Source organism: Rhinolophus sinicus, linkage group LG15 (genome assembly GCF_036562045.2).
Source record: "Rhinolophus sinicus isolate RSC01 linkage group LG15, ASM3656204v1, whole genome shotgun sequence".
Taxonomy (NCBI): Eukaryota; Metazoa; Chordata; class Mammalia; order Chiroptera; family Rhinolophidae; genus Rhinolophus; species Rhinolophus sinicus.
The window spans coordinates 43,650,379-43,670,042 of NC_133764.1; the positions used below are offsets into that span (position 1 = coordinate 43,650,379).

A 19,664-nucleotide genomic window follows, 5' to 3' on the forward strand; every position below is an offset into this window, starting at 1 on the left:
AGCCATCTTATATACACCATCAGTCAGTCGTGCATGGGTTTGACATACAGGCATTACATGTCCTCACATGTCTGGCGGGCGTCTAGGCTTTCCCATGTCCATCAAGTAGCCATTCCCTGGGTCGCATACACATCATGTGTATATACCACAAGTCTTGAGTCATCTAGCCTGGTCCGCATAGCAGGGCCGATAACACATGAACTGTCATCGATCAAAGTTCCCAAGATGAGTCTTCTAAAGCTTCTAAAGCGGCTGTATTTTCCATTAAATAAATCTTTTTTATTTTTTATTTTATTTTTATTTTGTAAAGAAACCTTTTTTACATTTGCCAAAGCCATGCTAGCTTGTGGTAAAACAAAAAAAATACAAACAATGACAAACCATACAAAATAAAAAACTTCCTTACAACTGGCTACTGCCATCCCTCCACCCCACAGTGCCAACCACTGTTGAAAGTATAGTGTTAAAAAAAAAAAAAGTGGTTTGTGTGGTTTGGGTCATATCCTTCTAGATCTTGTCTATACACTTGCAAAGGGAAAAATATACACACATACATACATATACATATTTATATACATTATGTATGATGTGGTCTATATTTATAAACTGAGATCATAGGCTATTGTTCTGCCACTTGCCTTTTCTCTATAATAATAAATGATGGACACTGTGCCAGGTCGGTGTTTCAGATCCAACTCCATTCTTTCTAGAGGCTGCGCAGTGTTCACAATATGGATGGACCTGGTATAGTTAACAGGTTCCTGTCAATGGACATTTAGGGTGTTTTCATTTACCCTCAGCTAGAAGGCTGCAATGGATGTCTCTTTGAGCTCTTTTGCATGAGCATTTATGAAGAATATTCCTAAAAGTGGAATGGCTGCGTCACGTGCATTTTAAATTTTAATGGCTGCCCAGTGCCAGGCATGGTGCCAGAAACATAGTAGGATCTTTGTAAATACCTGCGGCATGAATGGCTACTGCACGTGTGCCCTCGAGGAAGCTTACACTATGTCCACTCCCTCCAACAGTGAACACAGAGCCACAGAACTAGCCATTTCTGCCACCAGGTCCCAGCAACACTTGGCTTTGCAATGATCCCTTTCCTCCAGGCCACTCTGCTGCTGCTGGGAAGATTTAAAGGCCCCATGTCCTCTTTGATGAAAGGCAGGCAGCGTCCAGGCTGAGGGTGGCCTCCTCCTCCAGGTCTGCAAAGCTCACTGCTTAACATGCTCCCTGGGGTGGGCGTATACCCAAGGGCGATACCAGCTCTGGGGCTTCTCTCATTGGAGTAGCCAGGTTTACACAAAGCACCCACACATCTTCCTTCTGCTCCTTCCCTTATCAATCCCTGAGATAGAAGGGAAACTTCCTATGGCAGGGCTCATTCTACTGCCAACTCTGGCACTATGTGGTCGGTAACCAATGTTTTCCCTCTGGGGTCCTGTCTGCAGCAGGAACTCTCAGCCAGACAGCCAGGTTCCTGAAATCTTTGGGGCTGGCTGTGCCATCCCCTGCACCCCTGGCCCTGACACCTGCCTGGGTCTTGATACCCCAAGGCTAGGTGTTACTGAGAGGCTTGGAGGTGCCATCCTGGCCAGCATACCAGGGCCAGTGTTATCTCTAATCCTCCCAGGAGCTTTGGCCAGCGTTGCTGCTGTGCCCTCTATCTGGGGAGGAAGGCCAGCATTCATGGCTGCAGGGGAACAGTGCAAAGGCAGGGAGGGGGTCAGAGCACAAAGGAGCCCAGCTCTGCCTGACCCCCGAGACACTGGCTTGGGGGGGTCTCTCTCACCCTGCATGCCCCATGCCAGGCTCTCAGCTCCATGCTCTGCTGCAGGCTCCCATGGGACTGATTCCCTGGGAAGACGCTATGCTGCAATGGTGAATGCTTCTTTCCTCTTAGGGGTTAGCAGATGGGGCTGAGGTGGTGGTGCCCCAGAATCACACAAGACGGGAAGAAAAGCTTGGACCTGTCCTCACCTCTCCTCCCTCCAGGAGAATCCAAGGTGGGGCTGATCAAGGTCTCCAGAGGCCCTGCCCGACAGATGGCTATGTTCCCCACTCCCCTCCCCCATGGTGAGAGTAAGAGAGCTGAGCGCTGTCTATCCCCGACAGCAATGGGAGGATGGGGTGGGGAAAACGCAACAGTCACTCCTACCCCATGCCATCTCTCTGTCCAGGCTCTTTACCACCCAGAGATCTCAAGGGACTGGAGGTGAAAGCATCTGTAAAGATCCTCTCCCAGAGGGTGGTCCAGGGATGTACTGTCCCCTTATGCTCATTGTCAACACACTGTCAGCCCAAAGGACTCACCAATGGTGGGCACAGTGACGACCCCCCCCTCCCTTCTAGTCCCCCATGGGCTCACCTCCCCACACAGCCAGAGGCAGACTTTCAGCAACAATCAGCTAAAATTTGGTGAGTGTCGGAGGGCAGAAGAAGGTAGGTGAAGGTCAAATGGGGTCTTCTCTATTTGGGCAAAAGCAAAGGGGGCTCAGAGCTCAGGGAAATCACAGGCTATTGCTCTGCCACGTGCCTTTTCTCTGTAATAATAAATGATGGACTTGTAGTCCGATCTTCCGTGGTATAGCAGTACCCTTCATCTCAGAATTGGCTGTTCAGTGAAGCTTTGCATGCCTCCATAAACGGTCCTCAGAGTACCCCATTCTACTCTCCAGCACCTCCAACTGTTGACATTTTCCTATTGTCAGCCTCAGACTTGGACTGCGGGTGGCGAGGGAATGGATGGACACTGCTGCTCCAGCCCAGCCCTTGGGGCAAGAGAGACGGCGGGGGTGGAACGGGGGCAGGAAAAGCAATAAGTTAAAGCCAAGAATGGCCAGAGATGTGACAGGATAGGTAGGGGCATGCTAGAGACCCCAGGTGTCTCTGGCTTGATCCAGGAGGTGTTGAGGAGGTGGTGGCTGAGGCAGGATTCCACGCAGGAGGGGGCTTAGAAGGCTGGGTTGTCTACGGCCCTGTGGACTCCAGAATATTCTTCAGGCCTGAAGCTGTAGGGAGGGGGTGGCTCGGTGGGAGGCAGACTCAGGACGGGCTTCAGAATAATCTGCAGGGAAAGGAGGGGACACAGAGGTTTCTTAGGACCTAGCACTGGCCATCACCAGCACCAGGGACAGAAGTGACGTAATGCTGGCTGCAGAGCCCTCCCTGAGGTAAGGAGGCCCTCCACTGTCCCTGTGGCTCTAAAAATTGGGACAATAGGGAGGTACAGACAGAAGGCCAAGTAGAGCAGGAATTGGAATTGATACCCACCTCGCTGTAGGAGGGTGGGGGTTCAGGGGTGGGTCCCGTGACTCTCTCTGCGGGGGCAATGGAGGGCCATTCCGGGGGCCCTTCATGATCCATCGGGGGGTCCTGTTCCTGCTCTCTGCACTTGCGACAGAAGCGCTTAGTCAGGCCGCAGATGCACAAGATGGGCATGACGATCAGGAAGACGATGAGAAAGATCCTGGGGTGAGAACCACGTCAGGCTGACAGGCCAGGCCATTCCCACAGCATCTCTCTCCCTCCCATGACCTACACCAACCCCCAGGGCAGGAAGTCCAGTCCCGGCCTGTGTGGACCAGGCCCCTTGGGGGGCTCACCTCAAGAGGCCAGAGAAGAGCTCGTACTCCTGGCAGCACCTGTCACCGCAGCATTTGAATCCTTTGGGGCAGTTACTGGGGATGGAGGCAGAGAGGCTGTTGGTACCACAGTGGGGAGGCAGAAGGATGCCAGCCTCCCCAAAACGCACCCATATATTCAGGGCATAAGCCATAGCCCTAGCGAGTTGAGGATAGGGGACACCTCTGGGCTCAGTGGGATGAACCTGGGACCGGGATCAGAACCTGAGTTCCAGGCCCACCTCACTAGTGGCTTGTGCACTTGTACCAAGTTATGTTCCTACTGGGCTTCACTTTTCTCATCTATAAAATGGGTATGACGAATGTCATGTCAGCCTCACTGGACAGGTGTGGGGATTGAGTGTTGTAGTGGCTACATCACCCTATGGGGCACTGGAGAGTATCCAGGAGCTAACACGAGGAGGAGCGAGTCCTTGCTGGTACCCACAGCACAGAGTAGGACGGGGGAAGGAGAGGGTGTTCCCAGCACATCCAATGCTGACTTGGCAGAAATACTCTTCTTCCCAGAGAAGCATGCCCCTGAGCCCCCCACCCCATATTGTGCTCAGGCTTTCTGGCATTGATATATTAACGTCGTACACTGTTCCCCACCTCCCAGGGGTCTCCTCAGAGGGGAGATGGCCTGACTACATATAGTAAGAAGGAGGGGGGTTTAGGCTTCACATGGCCCAGAAGTATAAAACTGCCCTTGGGGTGGCTGGTGGGGAGAGGAAGCAGCAGAGTCTCCTTCTCTGGGTGGGGGAGTGGGGGGGATGGTTTCTGGCTAGAAGGAGAGTGGGTAAGGATGATGGATGAGGTGCCCCCTTTCCATGAAGGCAGGCAGGGAAGGATTTGGGGTGTCTCCTCCCCAGATTGCAAATTATAGCCCAAACCCCAGACTTACAGGAAGAGGCCACATCTGGCTGCAGTCTGTGGAAGAACAGAGGCAGAGGTTAGGGGTCATAAGTTGGGGGTGGTCTCCACCCAGATGCTGCCTAGATGCCGACAGGTCCCCAGTAGATCAGCATCTTCCCCAAGCCTGCTCTCCACCTCACTCCACCATGTTCCCCAGGTCAGTACTAGGAGCCCCAGCTGCCACCTGGAGGCCCCCAGCCCTCCTGCTTCTCCTTACCACACCCCTCCGTACACCACAGTCTGTCCTCCCCAGGTCTGTAAACCTTCTGTCAACTACATTCCAGGATGCCAGCAAATCCCGTCCTGCCCTCCCAGGTCACCCCCTGCACTGCAGGCAAGTTCCTACTCCATGTGTCTGGTCACTGGCAACCTTGCTGGGAACCCCCTTCAGGCCCCCTGGATCCCAGACCCCCAGCAACCAGCCTTAGCACCTCTCCCGTCGCCCTCTTGCACACACACCCACTGGGAGTTCCCTGAACACACCTGGCTGTTACACCTGCGTGCAGGGGCAGGCCCTCTTCCCCATGTTTCATGGTCTGCTGAACCCCATTTCATCCTTCAGATCCCTCCCTGGGGGGATCCTCGCTCTGTGAAGCTGCCTGGATCCTCCTCTCTGGAACTTGCTCCTCCCTCCCCACCTCTTCTGCACTAGTTCTGAGGGGCACCTGTCAAGAATTTAATCAAATCAACAGGTAGCAGTTCCGTGTATAAGCCCTGCTCAGAACATGCTTCCCCCAGGTATCTGCAAGGCTAGCTCCAGCACCTCCCTCTCTGACCATCATATTTAAAAATTACATCTACTGCCTCAAAGCACTCCCCTTCCCCTCACTGTGCTTAATTTTTCTGCCTAGCTTTTATCAACATCTAACCCATGACATAGTTCCCATTATCTTGTTAATCATCTGTCTCCAAGAATGTAAACTCCACAGGGGAGGGATTCTGGTCTGTTTCATCACTGTTGAGAACCAAACAGTCACAGTATTGGCAGACTGAATGAAAGAGCATTCATTGGTTACTTAGTTTCATTTCTTCCGGACCTCTCCCAGACTGTGTGTGTGGGGGTGGGGGGTGGGGGAGGAGAAATGCGGGGGTGGGAACACAGTGGGGAATGGGAGGGTATCTGTCATCCAGCCTCCTGGGGGCAAACAACCAGGACTCGAGTAAGAAGCCAATTTTGGTGAGACTACCCACTCTTTATACCTTTTCTGGAAATAATGCAGTAACATTTCAATTGCTAATGACAACAACAAACAGTAAAGCTAGGAATACCAATGACAGGCAATAGCAGTTACACTGATTTCCCCTTTCCGTGTTCAGCCCCATATGAGTACCTGCTTCTCACAAGCCGTGCCCCGTGGGGACTGGAGCAGCAAGTTGGGGACTGGAGTTGGCCCTCTCTGGACCAACCTTCGGGGCAGGTTGGCTCAGAGAATGTGAGGGCCACACAGCATAGAGGGGCCACTGCAGAGTTGGGGACAGACCAAGGGGTCCAGGCACTCAGCGGCCACCCCTTTTCCCTCAGATCCCAGACCCTGTCCCTCCTCCCTCTCCTCACCCCCAGCTAAGCAGGACAGATATGAACAAGTTGAATAAGTTAGTATTGAGTTCCTGTTTGGAAGGGTTAGCAGATCTTCTCCTAGATTCTCTTTCCCCATCACGCCAAGGGGGCAGTCTTGTCTGAGCTGGTCCAGAGCCTGAGTGTTTCCAACTGTCAGGATGATCTTGGGGAACCTCAGCTTACAGGCACGTGCTGCATAACCACATTTTGCTCAACAATAGACAGCATATGCAGCGCCATAAGATTATAATGGAGCTGAACTATCCCTATCATCTAGTGAGGTTATAGCCATCACAACGCTATGTTGCAAAGCAGTACTCACGCGTTTGTGGTGATGCTACACTGCCAGCCGTATGAAAGTACAGCACATATTATTTACAGTATGTAATAATTGATAATAATAAATGACTATGTTACTGGTATTTATTATACTATACTTTTTATCATTATTTTAGAGCGACTCTTTCTACTTATAATAAAAAGTTTGCTGTAAAACAGTAGCCGTATTATGCCAGAGCAGTCTCATACATCTCATGTTTACCGTGTCTCTTGACTGCATTTTCTCTTGTGCTTGATTTAATCTTTTGTTGTTTTATAAATCGAGTGTCGCCTAAGTGTACAGTGTTTATAAAAGTCTAAAATAGTGGACAGTTAAGGCCTTCACATTCACTCATCACTCACTCACGCTGAGTAATTTCCCATCCTGCAAGCTCCATTCACGGTAAGTGCCCCATACAGGTATACCCTTTTTTTAAATCTTTTATACCATATTTACACTGCACCTTTTCTATGTTTAGATACACAAACACTTACCATTGTGTTATAGTTGCCTACAGGGTTTAGTACAGTACCCCTCTAGTAACCCTGCTGTCCAGCCTTGTAGCCTAGGAGCAACAGACGACACCATCCGGCCTAGGTGTGCAGTAGGCAACACCATTTAGGTTTGTGTAAGTGCTCTCCACGTTCGCACACGAAATCACCTAATGAGGCATTTCTCAGAAAGCACCCCCATTGTTAAGTGGTGCATGACTGTACTTCGGGTGAATTGGGGATATCGGCAGCGCCTGCCCCCTGGACTTGTGGGGAGGAATTAACAAGAGGACGCTCAGCCTAGTGCTGCCACAAACTGACGGGCAAGTGATTGAGAAGAACTAGGGCTTCAGGAGCAGAGCCACGCTGACCGTCAGCACAGTCGTGTGAACATGGGGAGCCAGCCTGGGACCTCCCCTAGATCTTAAACAGAAGTTTAAAACTCTGTGTTCAAGACTCACGTCCGGTTCCAGGATAATCTTCCACTTTGGGACTGGATAGAACTGCCCCATCACTGGGGGAGGGAGAAAAGAGGGCATGCCTGCCCACTGTCAGAATCACCAATTTCAGAGGTCACCCCAGCCAGATCAAATCCTACCCCTCCTGCTAGAAAGGGACTAAGGAGCCTCCTCTCCCCTAGGGCACAAGTAAATAAACACAGTCCAGAGAGGGCCAGGCCTTCCCCAAGGTCACCAGCACTGGAGGAACAGAGCTGGGAAGACAAGCTGGCCAGGCGTCCAGACCTCAGTCTCAGATAGTCCCCACTTTCTGACGCAGCGGGAAGGAGTGGGAAGGACTAGTCAAAGCTAACGTGAGGGTCGAAGTCCCCACTCACAGAGAGACACTAGGTGTCAGATGGTGGTGGGCGAGAGCCAGTGTCATTACACAGTCCCCCCAGGCTAAAGGAACTTTGGCCTTTTCAGGGCCTCCCTCCGCTGCCCACCCCCCTCCATCTCCCCAGCAAAATGAGAAAGGAAGTTGCTAATAGCGTGTGGTCACGAGGAAATCCTAACAATGGAAGGTGGCGACCCGGCTCCAGAAGCAGGCCCCTGACCCACACGGGGAGGGCTCTGAAAGTTCTACAGCTTTACCTCCCGAGCGCTCACCTGTTGGAGACCGGCCAGAAGGCCGAGCAGCAAGGTGGTTACCAGGCGGAGGACCCAGGCATCGGACATCCTTGCTTGGGGGCCACTGAGCTTCCGTGTGTAAGGAGAGGAGGGGAGAGGCGGGGCCGCAACCTTTCCCACAGCTCTCCACCTATGGGGCCCGCCTCAGGATGGGGGCGGAGCTTATGCACCGGGATGGGCCGGACTTGGAGTAGCGAGGAGGAGGGAAAAGGACGGTAAGAGGTCGGGGTTGGGTTTTGGGAATTGGGAAGTAGCATAGATTAATTGATAAAAATTGTGGGGTCAGTTCTAGACTGCTAAGCTACCCCTTCCCAACCCCCAACTACTACTCCACCCCTAAGTGGTCCCAGGTTTAAGGGAGGGAGTGCTGTGCCGGGCGGAGGGAGAGAGGATGCAGGCAGAGGGAGCCGGACCACTGGAACTAGCTTCCCCCTTAATCTTCTTGGGGGCAGAGGTTGAGGGAGAGGGGAAGCGAAGGTCTTGAGATGGACTGAGGAGTTTGCATGGGGGGAGGTGTCACACACACCCACAATTTTTGTTTGTTTTTTGTTTTTTGGCCAAGAAGAGAGGGAGGGGAGGCCTGGCTGATTTCTTGATAAGGAGAACCAGGACCACAGCACGGGTACATTCGTGTACCTCCGCACCCCACCCCCCACCGCCTCCCTTGAAATGCTGGGAAGAGGTGTTGGTACACTTCCTCTTTTTGACTACAGTGGCAATTAAGGCCCCAGGGTTCAGAGACTTGCCCCGGTGTCCGAAGTGGGGCACGGCGGCAGCCAGGCGAGTTTCCGCGCGGTCGAGGAGGCCCCTCCGGATTCCTGGAAAGACCCCGCGGAGGCGATTCCAGCCGGGAGGGGCTGGATTCCGACCTTCAGCGGCCGCGCCCCTGCCCTCGAGGCGCGCTGTACTTCCAGAGTTCCGCCGGCAGGTGGCAGCATCGCCCAACGCGGGATTCCTCTGGAGCGAGGGGCGCAGGGCTGGGACCTTGGGCTGGGTCTCCCCAAGCTTTCTCTTGGGGAAGCTGCCTGGTGGGCGGGGTGGGAGGCCCTCTCGGAGGGTGATAGGCTCAGCATGAGAGCCAGACGCCCAAACACGGATGAGACATGTGGAAGCCGTGCCGGAGTTGGAGAGATGGAGCCGGGATGCCTGGGGAGGGGGCGCAATGGAGATTGGTGGGTGGGGTGCTACTTCCTGGCCTGAGGAAAGAGGGAGGGCTCCCGGAGATGCTCAGTTCTTAGGTTGTCCGACGTCTCCTGCTGTGTCTCAAATCTGACTTTGCCACTGAAAAACATCCACAAGTTAGCATGACAGGACAGCGGTCTCCTCTGGCTCCTTTTCCTCGTTCTCACCGCTTTCTCTTTATTCCCGTTTCTCATCTCCCCCAGTACTGTTATCTCTGTCTTACGTTTAGCCTCTCCTTATCTTCGCATTTCTCTCAGTCTGTCTTCCTGTTTCAGTTTCTCCCCATGTCTTCCTCCACGCGGTTTATCTCCATGTTTCTGTGTGCCCCTCTGTTTCTCGTTTCTTCCTTAATCTGTTTGTCTCAGTCGAGGAGTCTGGTTTTCTCTCTGTTTCCATTTCCCTGCCTCTGGTTTGGTCCTGTGTCTTCCTGCCTCTATGTGTTTTAGTCACTGACTTCTTGATCTCTCTCTCCTGGTATATCTCTCCCTGGTCTCTCTCCCCCCCTTCCTTTCCCTCCCTCTGTTTCTCATTATCTCTTGGCCCTTTTCAGCCCCTAAGGACAGAATCTTCCAGTCTCCTGATCCAAGTGGAATTGGGGTCTGGCCCTAGAGAATGCCCTCTCTGTTCGCATTTCCTGGTGAAATGTGAATGTGCGTGGGGTAGGGACACCTTTTCCCTCCTCTCCTGCTTGTTGGCTGTGAACTCAGCCTGCCCCTCTGCTAAGGGGGACCTAACCCAGACAGTGCTGGAGCCTTCTCCCAGCAGTGCCCATTCTGCTGACTCCTTAGTGAAGTGATTGCTAACTTGGGCTTCTAGGGCCCTCCTGCCCCTGCCCTGGCCTCACTGCCTGGGGAATCTCTACTGTACCCCCTGCTACTCTGCCCAGGCCTGGAGCCCTACAGAGGTGTGATCTTTAGGGGAGAGGAAGATGGGTGAGCTTAGAGGAGGAGGGTATCCTGGGGAGTGAAATGGGGGTGCTGAGGAGGGCATGGAGAGGCTTAAGGGGTAGGAACTAGAGACTGGGAGGGCTGAGGAAAAGGGACCAGGCAGGCACCAGTGCTTTGAGGATGGGCAGGAGGAGGCAGGAGGCCGGCATCAGTCCCCTCTGGCTCTCTGGCACCCACCTGACACTTATCTAGGTTTGCCAGGTAAAATACACGACACCCAGTTATATTTGAATTTCACATAAACAATGGATAATATTTTTAGCATGAATATGTCCCATGCAATATTTGGGGCATACTTATACTAAAATTTATTTGTTGTTTATCTGAAATTCAAATTTAACTAGGTGTCCTGTATTTTTATTTGTTAAATCTGACAACGCTATCCACATCCCTAAAACGTCATAGGAACAGACATTTGAGAACAGCTACTCCACCCACTGGCCCACATCTGCCCAATGGGAAAGTAAGGCTCATGGGGCAGAGTCCAGAGAGCCTCTGGGACCCCAGTTTTTTTCATGACACCAAACTGCCCTTCTATGTTCCTTCCTGCAGATGGGGATGGGGTGAGAGGCCTGGAGGTGGGGGGTCCCTGCCCAGGCCAAGAACTCTAAACCCTGTTAGCATCCATCATGGTTCCCAGGTCCCCAGCATCTTTGGTGGGTGAGGATGGGTGGGTGGGTGGATGGGGAGCAAAATGGGGTGCTAGACTGAGCAGACAGGGGACTATCCTTGTGTAGAGGCAGGACTTCAACCGTCCACGTAAGGGAAGTGTGTGCATGTATGCGCATGTGTGTGCTCAGGCATGCAGGGGGCAGGGAGGCCCTGAGACCTCAGGCAGTTAGTGGGTCCTTCTAGATTCCACACCAAATTCCATCTGGGGTTTCCCAAGAGCAGCAAAGTCCAAATGTCTTCATACTCACTCGCCACCTCCCGGCCCTTTCACTAAAGAACAAACTGATTGTCTGTGCATCCCACAGGGGCCCAGCTGGAAGGTTCCTGGGAGGTCAGCTGGTCTACCCGCCCCTTCATAGAGGAGCCAACTGGAGCTCAGAGGGGTGGGAAGGCCAAGTCACACGAGACATTGGAACTGAGTCAGGACAAGAACCATGCAGGTCTCCAGACCCCACACCCAGAGGCAGCCTCAGAGGAGGGAGCGACTGCTCTGGGTGGAGGAATCCTCACAGGGCTGGGGTGGGAGTCCTCGTGCAGCCTGGCTTAGTCCAGCCCAAGGGGCCAGGCCCTGGGTGAGGGGGAAGAGCCAGGCTAAGTCCTATTCCTCTCAGCCCTCCCCCTCTACCCCTACCGTACTGTGGTGGACCCTGATACCCATAATGGCTTATGGCTCTGGGCTGAGAGCTTTCTTTTCAAAGCCAACAGAATGTTCTGCGTTAGCCCAGCTCTGCCTGAAGGGACAGTATTGTGTCATGTGGGTAAGTGTGCCGCTAACTGTGGAGTGCTGTGTGGCCAGTCAAGAAACGAAACTTCTCTGTGCCTCTCTAAACTCATCTGTGAAGGGTGGGGTGGAAGCTTCTTTATCACATAGGGTCATTATGAGGATGAAATAAGCCACTCGGGATTTGGAATAAAGTGATGGTAAATAAATGTTAGTTTAATTGATAATAATATGCAATAAATGTTTCATTCCTGCCAGAAGAAAGGGGCCCAGAGCTGCTCTCCATTTCACATAGAGGCGGAGTGAGATGACAAGGAATTAAGGGTCTTGCTTCCCTCTGAGAACTGCTGTCCCCCTCTGGATGGGCAGTGAAGTCCAGCTCCAGTTCCCCTAGAACCCCAGCTCACTAGCTCCCTCTACTGTCCATTAAGGGCTCCAGGCTCCACCCAAGATCTAGGTCAGAGAGGGCTGGTTTGGTGACCTACCTCAGGGTGACCTGGTATTGACCATTCCTCCTACAGGGCCACAGGGGACTGATGTGACAGTGGTGCTGGGACCGGACATTTGAGCAATTCCGTCTATTCCTGGTTTGTACCCTCCTTCAGGCCCCGTGCTGTTCGCTGAGCACTCCCTATGTCGGCCTCATGGTGGGTGCCCACCTCTCCCTCAGGCTGAATGCCCAGGGAGACTGGGGACTGTGCTTATCACAGGTGTCCCCACTGCCACTGCCTCCACAACCATCTTTGTAAGGCCTCCAGCCTAGTCTACCCATTGCCCATGGTGGGGCATGTCACTCTCTTGCTCCCTAACTTCCAGAGACTCCCCACATCTGCCTGAGTAAAGTCCCGTCTCAGGAAGACCTATGGGGCCCTTCCTGACCTGGATTTGCAATGTGCTTTCCCTGTACCGCCCACACATTCTCCAGCCACACACCGACCCTTTCTGTTGCCCTCCTTTCCTCAGCTCGGCAAGCTCTCTCCACTTAGAACATCTGTCTCCAGACCCCTCCCTGAAACCTAACAAATTCTCACTCATCCTTCAAGGTTCAGCTCAAATACCACCCTCCTCCACAAAGGCTTCCAGGGCTTGGATCTTCCTGCAAGAAGTGACTGTCCCTTCCTGCTCACCCTCACCCAGGCTTTCTCTCTGGGCTTCAATCCCTAGATGTGTGTACATGTCCTAATGTTCCCACCAGGCTGCGGGGGCTGGCCCAGTTCTGATTCAGCTTTCATTTCCCCATGGTGCTTTGTTCCAAGTAAACACTGGCTCTGTTGTCACTGAATTGAAGCTGGTTGGAGGCCTCCTGGGGTCAGAGACCAGATTTCTCCACGAGGATTGGGAATGAATTCCCAAAGTCCTTGGTGGGGGGCTCTCATTGTGGGGGGGGTTCCTGACTGACCTGTCTCCCCATCTCCACTGGCTGTGTGGTTTGGGGAATCCACCTCTTCTATTTCCTGCCCCTCCTGAGTGTACAATATCCCCTAAGTGAGTTAGATGGCTCCCTAGAGATCAAGCAACTCCTAGGGGGCATGCTGCAAGGAATGCTTAGCTCACTGTCCACCTTCTAGGAGGAGGGATGCATGTTGGGTTGCCAATAGGAATTCTCGGTCGTGGTACCGGGGTCTGAGTTTCCTAAACATTTCTTTGGAAATTGAAGTCCACCAGCCTCTCACTCATTCTCAGGGTGAGGGGCATGAGGATGGGGAGATGACTTCTGGAGGTGACTCCAGGTCTAAGCCACCAAACTGTGGGCCAGGAGGGTGGAGGGAGGTGGTCCACCTGCCAATTAACGGTGCAGGGAGCTTATTATCCTAATGAGTGGGTTGGAGGAACTCAACTAATGCTCACCTTCCCCGAGGCTTAGCAGAGACAAAAACGGCATTTGGGAGCCATTATCCTTCCAAAGTGTAGGTTTCCGGGGCATGGCCAGTGGTAGAAAGGGAAACACCTCCAAGAAGCTGTGGGTAGAGTCAGGGGGCAGGTTGGGCTAGTGCTTATGGCTGTCTGGGGCAGCAGATGGAGCAGAGCCACTAAGACTCAGGAGGGAGGGGCTAGCCAAGGCCAGCTTAAGGGTCTTGAGAGGCCCCCAGCCCTGGACCCCTCCCTCTAGGGCTCCTCTCCAAGGCTGCCCCTCTCCCTCTCTGCAGCCCCATTCCCACCCTCACTGTGACTCTTCTAGATAGGACCCTGTAGCCAGAGAGAAGAAGTGGGTTGGGGATCCCCTAGGACTCCCACTTTCCAGCTCTGCTCTTGTTGGCCCCTTAAGAGGGGGCTCAACTATACACTGCTGTGAATTCCTGTCTCAGATCCAAATGTTACAGGCAACTGTGGTTAGACTTCAGAAGAACTTCCCAGTCCCAAATAAGCTGGGAGTTCAGGGCAGCCAGTGGAAAGAGTGGCCCCCCTGGGGGCAGGGCATACTGAGAGGAGAGCCTCTAAAGGGTCTGAGGGACTCAGACTAAAGTGACAAAGGTACACTTTGGGACATCCCTGACGCTGATCACTTAGGGACCTGGGAGTCAGGCAAAGAATGAGTGTGAGGAGAGGGGCGGGAGAAGTGAGGTAGGCAGAGATCACATTATTCCACAAATCATAGCTCCCCTAAGCAGCCACATCATCTGGCCCCCAGCCGAGGACAGACTTGGCTTCAGTTGTGTGCACGCATACATGTGTGGGTGTGTGCAATGTGTCTGCATGTGTGTACATACATGTGCACGTGTGTATGCACACAACTCAGCCTCTTGTGCTGATGTGGCAGCCCACACTCACCGCCCCCACCCCCAGCTTCCTTATCGCCAGGCCAGCTTTTACCAGGCTGGATCCAGGATCCCCCTCACCCCAGTGGCCCTGTTAGCACCTCCTCCTTCCCTTGTTAGCGCTTCACAGCCCCTCTTCCTCCTCCGGCCCCTGCTGTCCCCAGAGAGAGGCCCCGTGGCTTGCAGCCCAGTTCTCCTCTTCCGACTCCACTTCAGCTTCTATTAGTTTCTAAAGTTTCGTTCCCCCCACCCCAAAGCCCCTTATCCTCTTCACCCCTCCCTCGTCCACATGGGGAGGTCCTTTGCTGAACAAGGGAGCCTGGGGAATGAAGTTGGTGCCTCTACAATTTAGCGTACACTCCCCTTCCAGGCTGGGGCACAAAGTGACACCCCCCCCCAGCCTCTGCTGCCTACAAGGTGGGAGGTGGCAAGTTTGGGAGCCCTGGATTGGGGGCCACAGGTAAGTCCTGGTGCCAGCTGTGCCACTCTAATCGGGGCAAATGGCCACCTTCTCTGCAGCACTGGAGGGGTGGGGGACAGGGATGGGTAGGAGATTCCTCTTTTGCCCACCCCCTCCAGGACTGCTGTGCCCAACCTGAGCCTCTGTTGCCGAGTGGGACAGGGTGGTCCTCTGCCGGAGCCAGGCTGTCAGGCTGCCAGGACTGCAGGTTTCCTCTACTGAAGGGCCCCTTCCCTGCCGCTTTGATGTGTCTGCAAGGTTAGAGGAGGATGTTTGGCTTCAGGGCCAGGTGCCAGGATAAACTCGCTCTGCCTGCTGGGCCAAACCACTGCCTCCTCAGCGCCTGGCTTGCCTGCCTCCAGTCCGGGGCCTGGCCTCCCCCAAGGCCAGCACTGCCATGCCCACCCAGTGGGGTGGGCACTGAGGGGCCGCAGTTACTGCTACTGGGGAGAGGGTCCTGTGGCCAATGGATGTCCTGTCACAGAGTCTGTCACTGGGACGCCTGCCTGCCTACTAGCTGACTAAGGGTCTGGCCTAGGTGGGAGTTGAGGTACCAGATCTCAGCTGCTAATGAGGGTGGGGGTGACATGCGCTATGGGGGAGGGGTGTCCACGTGGAGCTGTCTGCACAGGCCTCAGCTCTTCCAGATGTGCAGAGGCTCCAGATGTGGGGATGACTCAGCCTGGAATGGGGAGGGGTGGGAGGTCCAGGTCCATGGTAGGGATAGTGAGCAGTGGGAAGTAAAGTCCTGAGCAACTGCCAGCTGCTGTTCCCCTTCCTCTGGGCCCCCCAGTGCCTTCAAACCTGTGAGCCAGTGGAGTGGTAGCTGCCAGGAGCTGCCCAGATGTGCAGCCCTCAAGGTTCCTACCATGTGCAGATGTGGAGAGGAGAGAATGAGACATCAGGGCAAGGGACCCAGCTAAGAGGTCGCCCAGAGACTGGAGAAAGGGGCAGAAGGTGGGGGGCAGCCAATGAGGAGAGGGGCAGGCAGAGGAGATAGGAGGTAGGACGGAGACAGAACGGCAGGTAGAAGCTCAGGACTGAAATGTTAGACCCCCTGTCGGGCTCCCTTTGAGGGTGTGATGCTGGGAGGAGGGTGCATGGGTGCAGAAGACTCCGTGTGCCCATGGGTGTGGCATTGTGCGTCTGACACGTCTAAGATTATGTGCATGTTGGGTGTGGCGACGGGGGGGGGTATGATCTCTATGGTCTGTTGGTAGAGAAAGAATATGGAGACAGCAACTGTACAGTGATTGGTTCTGGGTGGGGGCCTGTGATTGGCTCACGTGTGACTTTGGGTGCTGAACGCAGGTCCCTTGGACATGGGGAGGCATTCGGGCACACAGGCCTGGACTCCAGAGTTCTGGAGTTTCCTCCATCTCCAACCTCCCTGCTTCCTGGAAGGGGGTCTGAGGGGGTGCTTCTGGAACACTTAGAGCTGCCTCAGGCCCATGTGATTTCCTCTTGCAGGGCAGCCGAGGGGCTGCTGAGCTTTGGGAGATCGTGCCCTGTGGGCTGCAGTGTGAGGGCCAGGTGTGCAGCTGGCTCCATGCCCCTCCGTGCACCTCTCCCCCAGCTCAGCACAGCCTCTGTCCTGGCCTCCTCTTTGGCCTCCAGGTGGGTCTGCTGGCCAGGCCTCAGGCCGCTCCCTGGAGAGCCCCACCTGTGCCAGCCGCCCATGCCAGGGTAAACAGGGCACTAAGTATCTGGGCTGGTGCCTGCCAAGAGCTGGGCACTGCTTCTCCATAGAGGCTTGGCTCCGGCCTGTGGCTTGGGTTGCCTCCTCTAGTTAAATGACAGGTTTTATGCCCCAGGCCCCATAAACAGTGTTTTCTGGGCAGGTGGGGGTCCCGGGGACCCAGTAAGCAGGCAGATAATCAAGTTTAATCAGGAGACAATATGTCACCAACTCTAAGGGGAGGATGTTGTGACTTGACACCCCCCCCCCCCATGCTGCAGAGGTCCTTGCCTCTCTCAGGCAGCACCAGTGGAATCCTCTATCCCCACCCCCCACACAGCAACCTCTCCTCCAGGTTTCCAACACAGTTCTTGGCACCTAGAACTGTGAGTACAAATATGTCTCCTCAGTGGTGGCTCAGCTCATCTCTTGCTGTCCTAGTTCCTCTTTTCAGTCTGTGGGTGGAGCCCCGAGGGGCTGAGCCCTATCCCCTAAATCAGCTGCATGAGATATGAGCTTGGATGTGTCCATGGTCCTCCAGACAAAGCAATACCACCACCCACCTGCCACCCCATCCCTGGCCATCTTCGTCCCTCCTTCTGGGACGCAGGCCTGAAGACCTGCCCCTTCTCAGGCTCTCCCAGCCTCTCTACCCCTTCCACTCCCTCCCCTGCCCCTTTTAGCTCCTCTCTCCAACCCTCCCCTGGGCTGAGTCCAAGTGAGAGGAGGGCAACTATTTATCTGTCCCTTTGGATTCGCAGCTGACCCCCATAGGGCAGCCAAGCTAGAGGAGGACCCTCGGCCCCCGTGAAGCTTCCCTGAGGGGCAGGTGGTGGCCAGGCCTCTGGGGGAGTAGAGCAGGCTCCCAGGGGCAGGGGGAGGAGCACTGAGCGGGGCAGAGCACCGGGGAGCAGGGGCCTCTTTCTTACTCCAGGGGAGGGCTGGAGGCCCTTCACCCACACTCCCAGAGGACAGGGAGAGGGGCCGAGGAGCCAGTGGGTAGTAGGCAGGCATCCAGGCCCACAGGTGCCACACGGTAGAGACAGAGTAACACCAGGCCTGGGGCTCTGGAAGCACCTCCTCGTCCTTTCCTCCCCCCACCCCACTCCGTCATTGTCCATCGCTGGGTGTCTCTTTCCATATTTCTGCTTCTCTGTGGGTGCATGTCTCCTCTTTTTTTCTCTCTTGCCGTTGCCCTCCCCTCCCCTCTAATCCCTGAGGAGAGCAGCCGCAGTGTTAGAGCCAGGTTTCCAGAATGGACAGTGGCTTTGTCCAGGGAGGTCCTTGGCTTAAGTCCATGGTCTGAAAATAGCCATGTCCAGCTCCCCGCCTGTGCCTGGGGTTCTCCCACTCACTCTGCTCAGGTGGCATGGGAGGGGTGCCCCGGATTCAGAACTGCTCCCCTCAGCAACCAGGGGCGAAAACAGGTCTCTCCTCTCTCTCTCTCTCTCTCTCTCTCTCTCTCTCTCTCTCTCTCTCTCCCCCCCCCCCCGGGCAGGCAGCACTCTGGAAGGCTGGAGACCGGGTCCATCCCTGGGTGCCCAGATGCCCAGTGTGCCCAGGACAATCCAATCTATGCGGTTTACTGATTGTAATTGTTCACATGGCCCCAAAGCATCCTGATTTGATCTATAAATTCTGAGAGACTCTCACAGCCTCCCCATCTGTTTCCAACTCCCAGGAGAGCTGTGTAGCCTGCCTGGGCCTTGCTCAAGGACACCAAGGCCAGACAGCAAAGAGGGGAGCTATATAAATAGCCCATTGGGAGGCCCCCCAGCATTGCGTATAGGGTGGGTCTGCTTGCTGGAGAGGGAGGAAGGAGAGTTGTGGTTGCCCCCAAGCAGCATGTAATTTAGGATTTATTTTTGGGGCACTCTCTACTGCTCTGGGTGGGGCTGAGGTTAATTTAAGGGTTTAATGGGGTGGAGGATTGGATGGGGAGGGGGAGAGGGAAGCCCTCCCACTTGGACCTGGCTGGGAAGGTGGATCCTTTCCAAGATCCTGGCTGCCCTCTCCCCCTGGGGCCCCCCTCAGAGGCCCTCCTGGACTCCGTACCTGCCTCCTCAAGCAGCAGACCAGTTTCCAATCTCCTCCAAGGCCTGGGTGCAGGTCATGGGCCCCAGCTCTCCTCACACCACCAGGCACTAGGAGCAACTAGGGGTTGAGAGAAGTAATGATGGCTGGAGAGGAAAGGTGATGGTCAGCATGAGGGCAGAGAAGATCCTGCTGGAGAGTCTTTGGGCTGGGGAAGCAGCCGTTCCTGGGAGCTTTCTGAGACACCTCAGCTCTTGCTCCCAGATGCTCCAGGCTCTGTCCTTCGCCGGAGGTGCAGGGCACCCAATCTGATGGAGGAGAGTCAGGCTCTGTCCTTAGGAAGCCTTCAGTCTGACGGGGAGACAGGACACAGGCTCTACTTCCAAATGACCAGTCATTATTTTCTTCACAACCCCTATCATGACCTTAATTTTCAGTCTTCATTTGTTTACGACTTTATAATTTGTGTCTCGTCCAGGAGCTTAGCTCTATAATAGCAGGGACTTTATTCTGTCCCTTGCTGTATCTTCAGCACTTGCTGAGCACAGAGTAGGAGCTCAATCGATATTTCCCAAGTGAATGAATGAATGAGTGAGGAAACAGCACCAGATCCCAAAGCCCCTGGTCAAAAGGCAGCCGTGCACAAAGTCTAAAGCTTTCTCTGTTGGAGTTCCAGGCCCACATGATCTGACCCCTTCACCTTGCAGCCGCCTGCCCACTCTGGCCTCACTCTTTGAGGCCACCAGCCATCCTATTGGCTGCTGCCCCGATGTTGGGTCCCCTTTACTACCTCCATGCTCTTTCTCACCACCTTCCCTCCTCCTGCAATTCCTTTTGCTCCCTTCGCCTCTTGACCAAATCTTACTAATCATTCAAGACCCCATGCAGAGTCACCTCTTCCATGAAGCCTGCTTGGATCTCTCTGCGAGATCTAAATGCCCATAGCTTTTTCTCTGGACCTCTCTTCTCACTCTACATGCGTCGGCTAGAGTCACTGTTTTGCTCTCCTTTAAGCCATAAGCCCTGGGGGGGCCAGGCTTGCCTGGAGCTGGCCTGGAGCCAGGCAACCCATGGCTGCTCAATCAGAGAAAGCTGTGAGTCACCCAAGGGCCAGATGGTGGGAAGTGCTCCTTTCTGCCCCAGGTTCTGGGAATTCTGGGTGATTCTATGATGAGAGGTGT

At 54.4% G+C, this 19,664-nt stretch overlaps 1 protein-coding gene across 3 annotated transcripts; it reads right to left on the minus strand.

Moving 5' to 3' along the window:
- Positions 1 to 280: 280 nt before the first annotated feature.
- TMEM92 (transmembrane protein 92) lies at positions 281 to 19,537 on the minus strand. 3 transcript variants are annotated; one of them, XM_074319718.1, is made up of 7 exons: positions 19,378 to 19,537; positions 18,505 to 18,834; positions 8,013 to 9,314; positions 4,528 to 4,553; positions 3,606 to 3,680; positions 3,274 to 3,469; positions 281 to 3,067 (listed from the first exon to the last, which is right to left on the minus strand). In XM_074319718.1, exons 3-7 carry the CDS (start codon positions 8,079 to 8,081, stop codon positions 2,954 to 2,956), a joined length of 480 nt encoding a protein of 159 aa, XP_074175819.1. In that variant the 5' UTR covers positions 8,082 to 9,314; positions 18,505 to 18,834; positions 19,378 to 19,537; the 3' UTR covers positions 281 to 2,953. The 3 variants fall into 3 exon arrangements, with proteins under 3 accessions (XP_074175819.1, XP_074175818.1, XP_074175817.1); XM_074319717.1 differs by adding an exon at positions 13,404 to 13,513 and having other exon boundaries at positions 18,505 to 19,537; XM_074319716.1 differs by having other exon boundaries at positions 18,505 to 19,537.
- Between the last annotated feature and the right edge of the window lie 127 nt (positions 19,538 to 19,664).

What these genes read in the sequence shown, in the direction of transcription:
- TMEM92 (XM_074319718.1), bottom strand. Translation starts at nt 8,081, where the DNA reads ATGTCCGATGCCTGGGTCCTCCGCCTGGTAACCACCTTGCTGCTCGGC. An exon ending in GCCAGATGTGGCCTCTTCCT is followed by an intron (nt 3,681 to 4,527) that starts GTAAGTCTGGGG and finishes CTCCATCCCCAG; the next exon opens with TAACTGCCCCAAAGGATTCA. An exon ending in CCCCACCCTCCTACAGCGAG is followed by an intron (nt 3,068 to 3,273) that starts GTGGGTATCAAT and finishes CTTTCCCTGCAG; the next exon opens with ATTATTCTGAAGCCCGTCCT.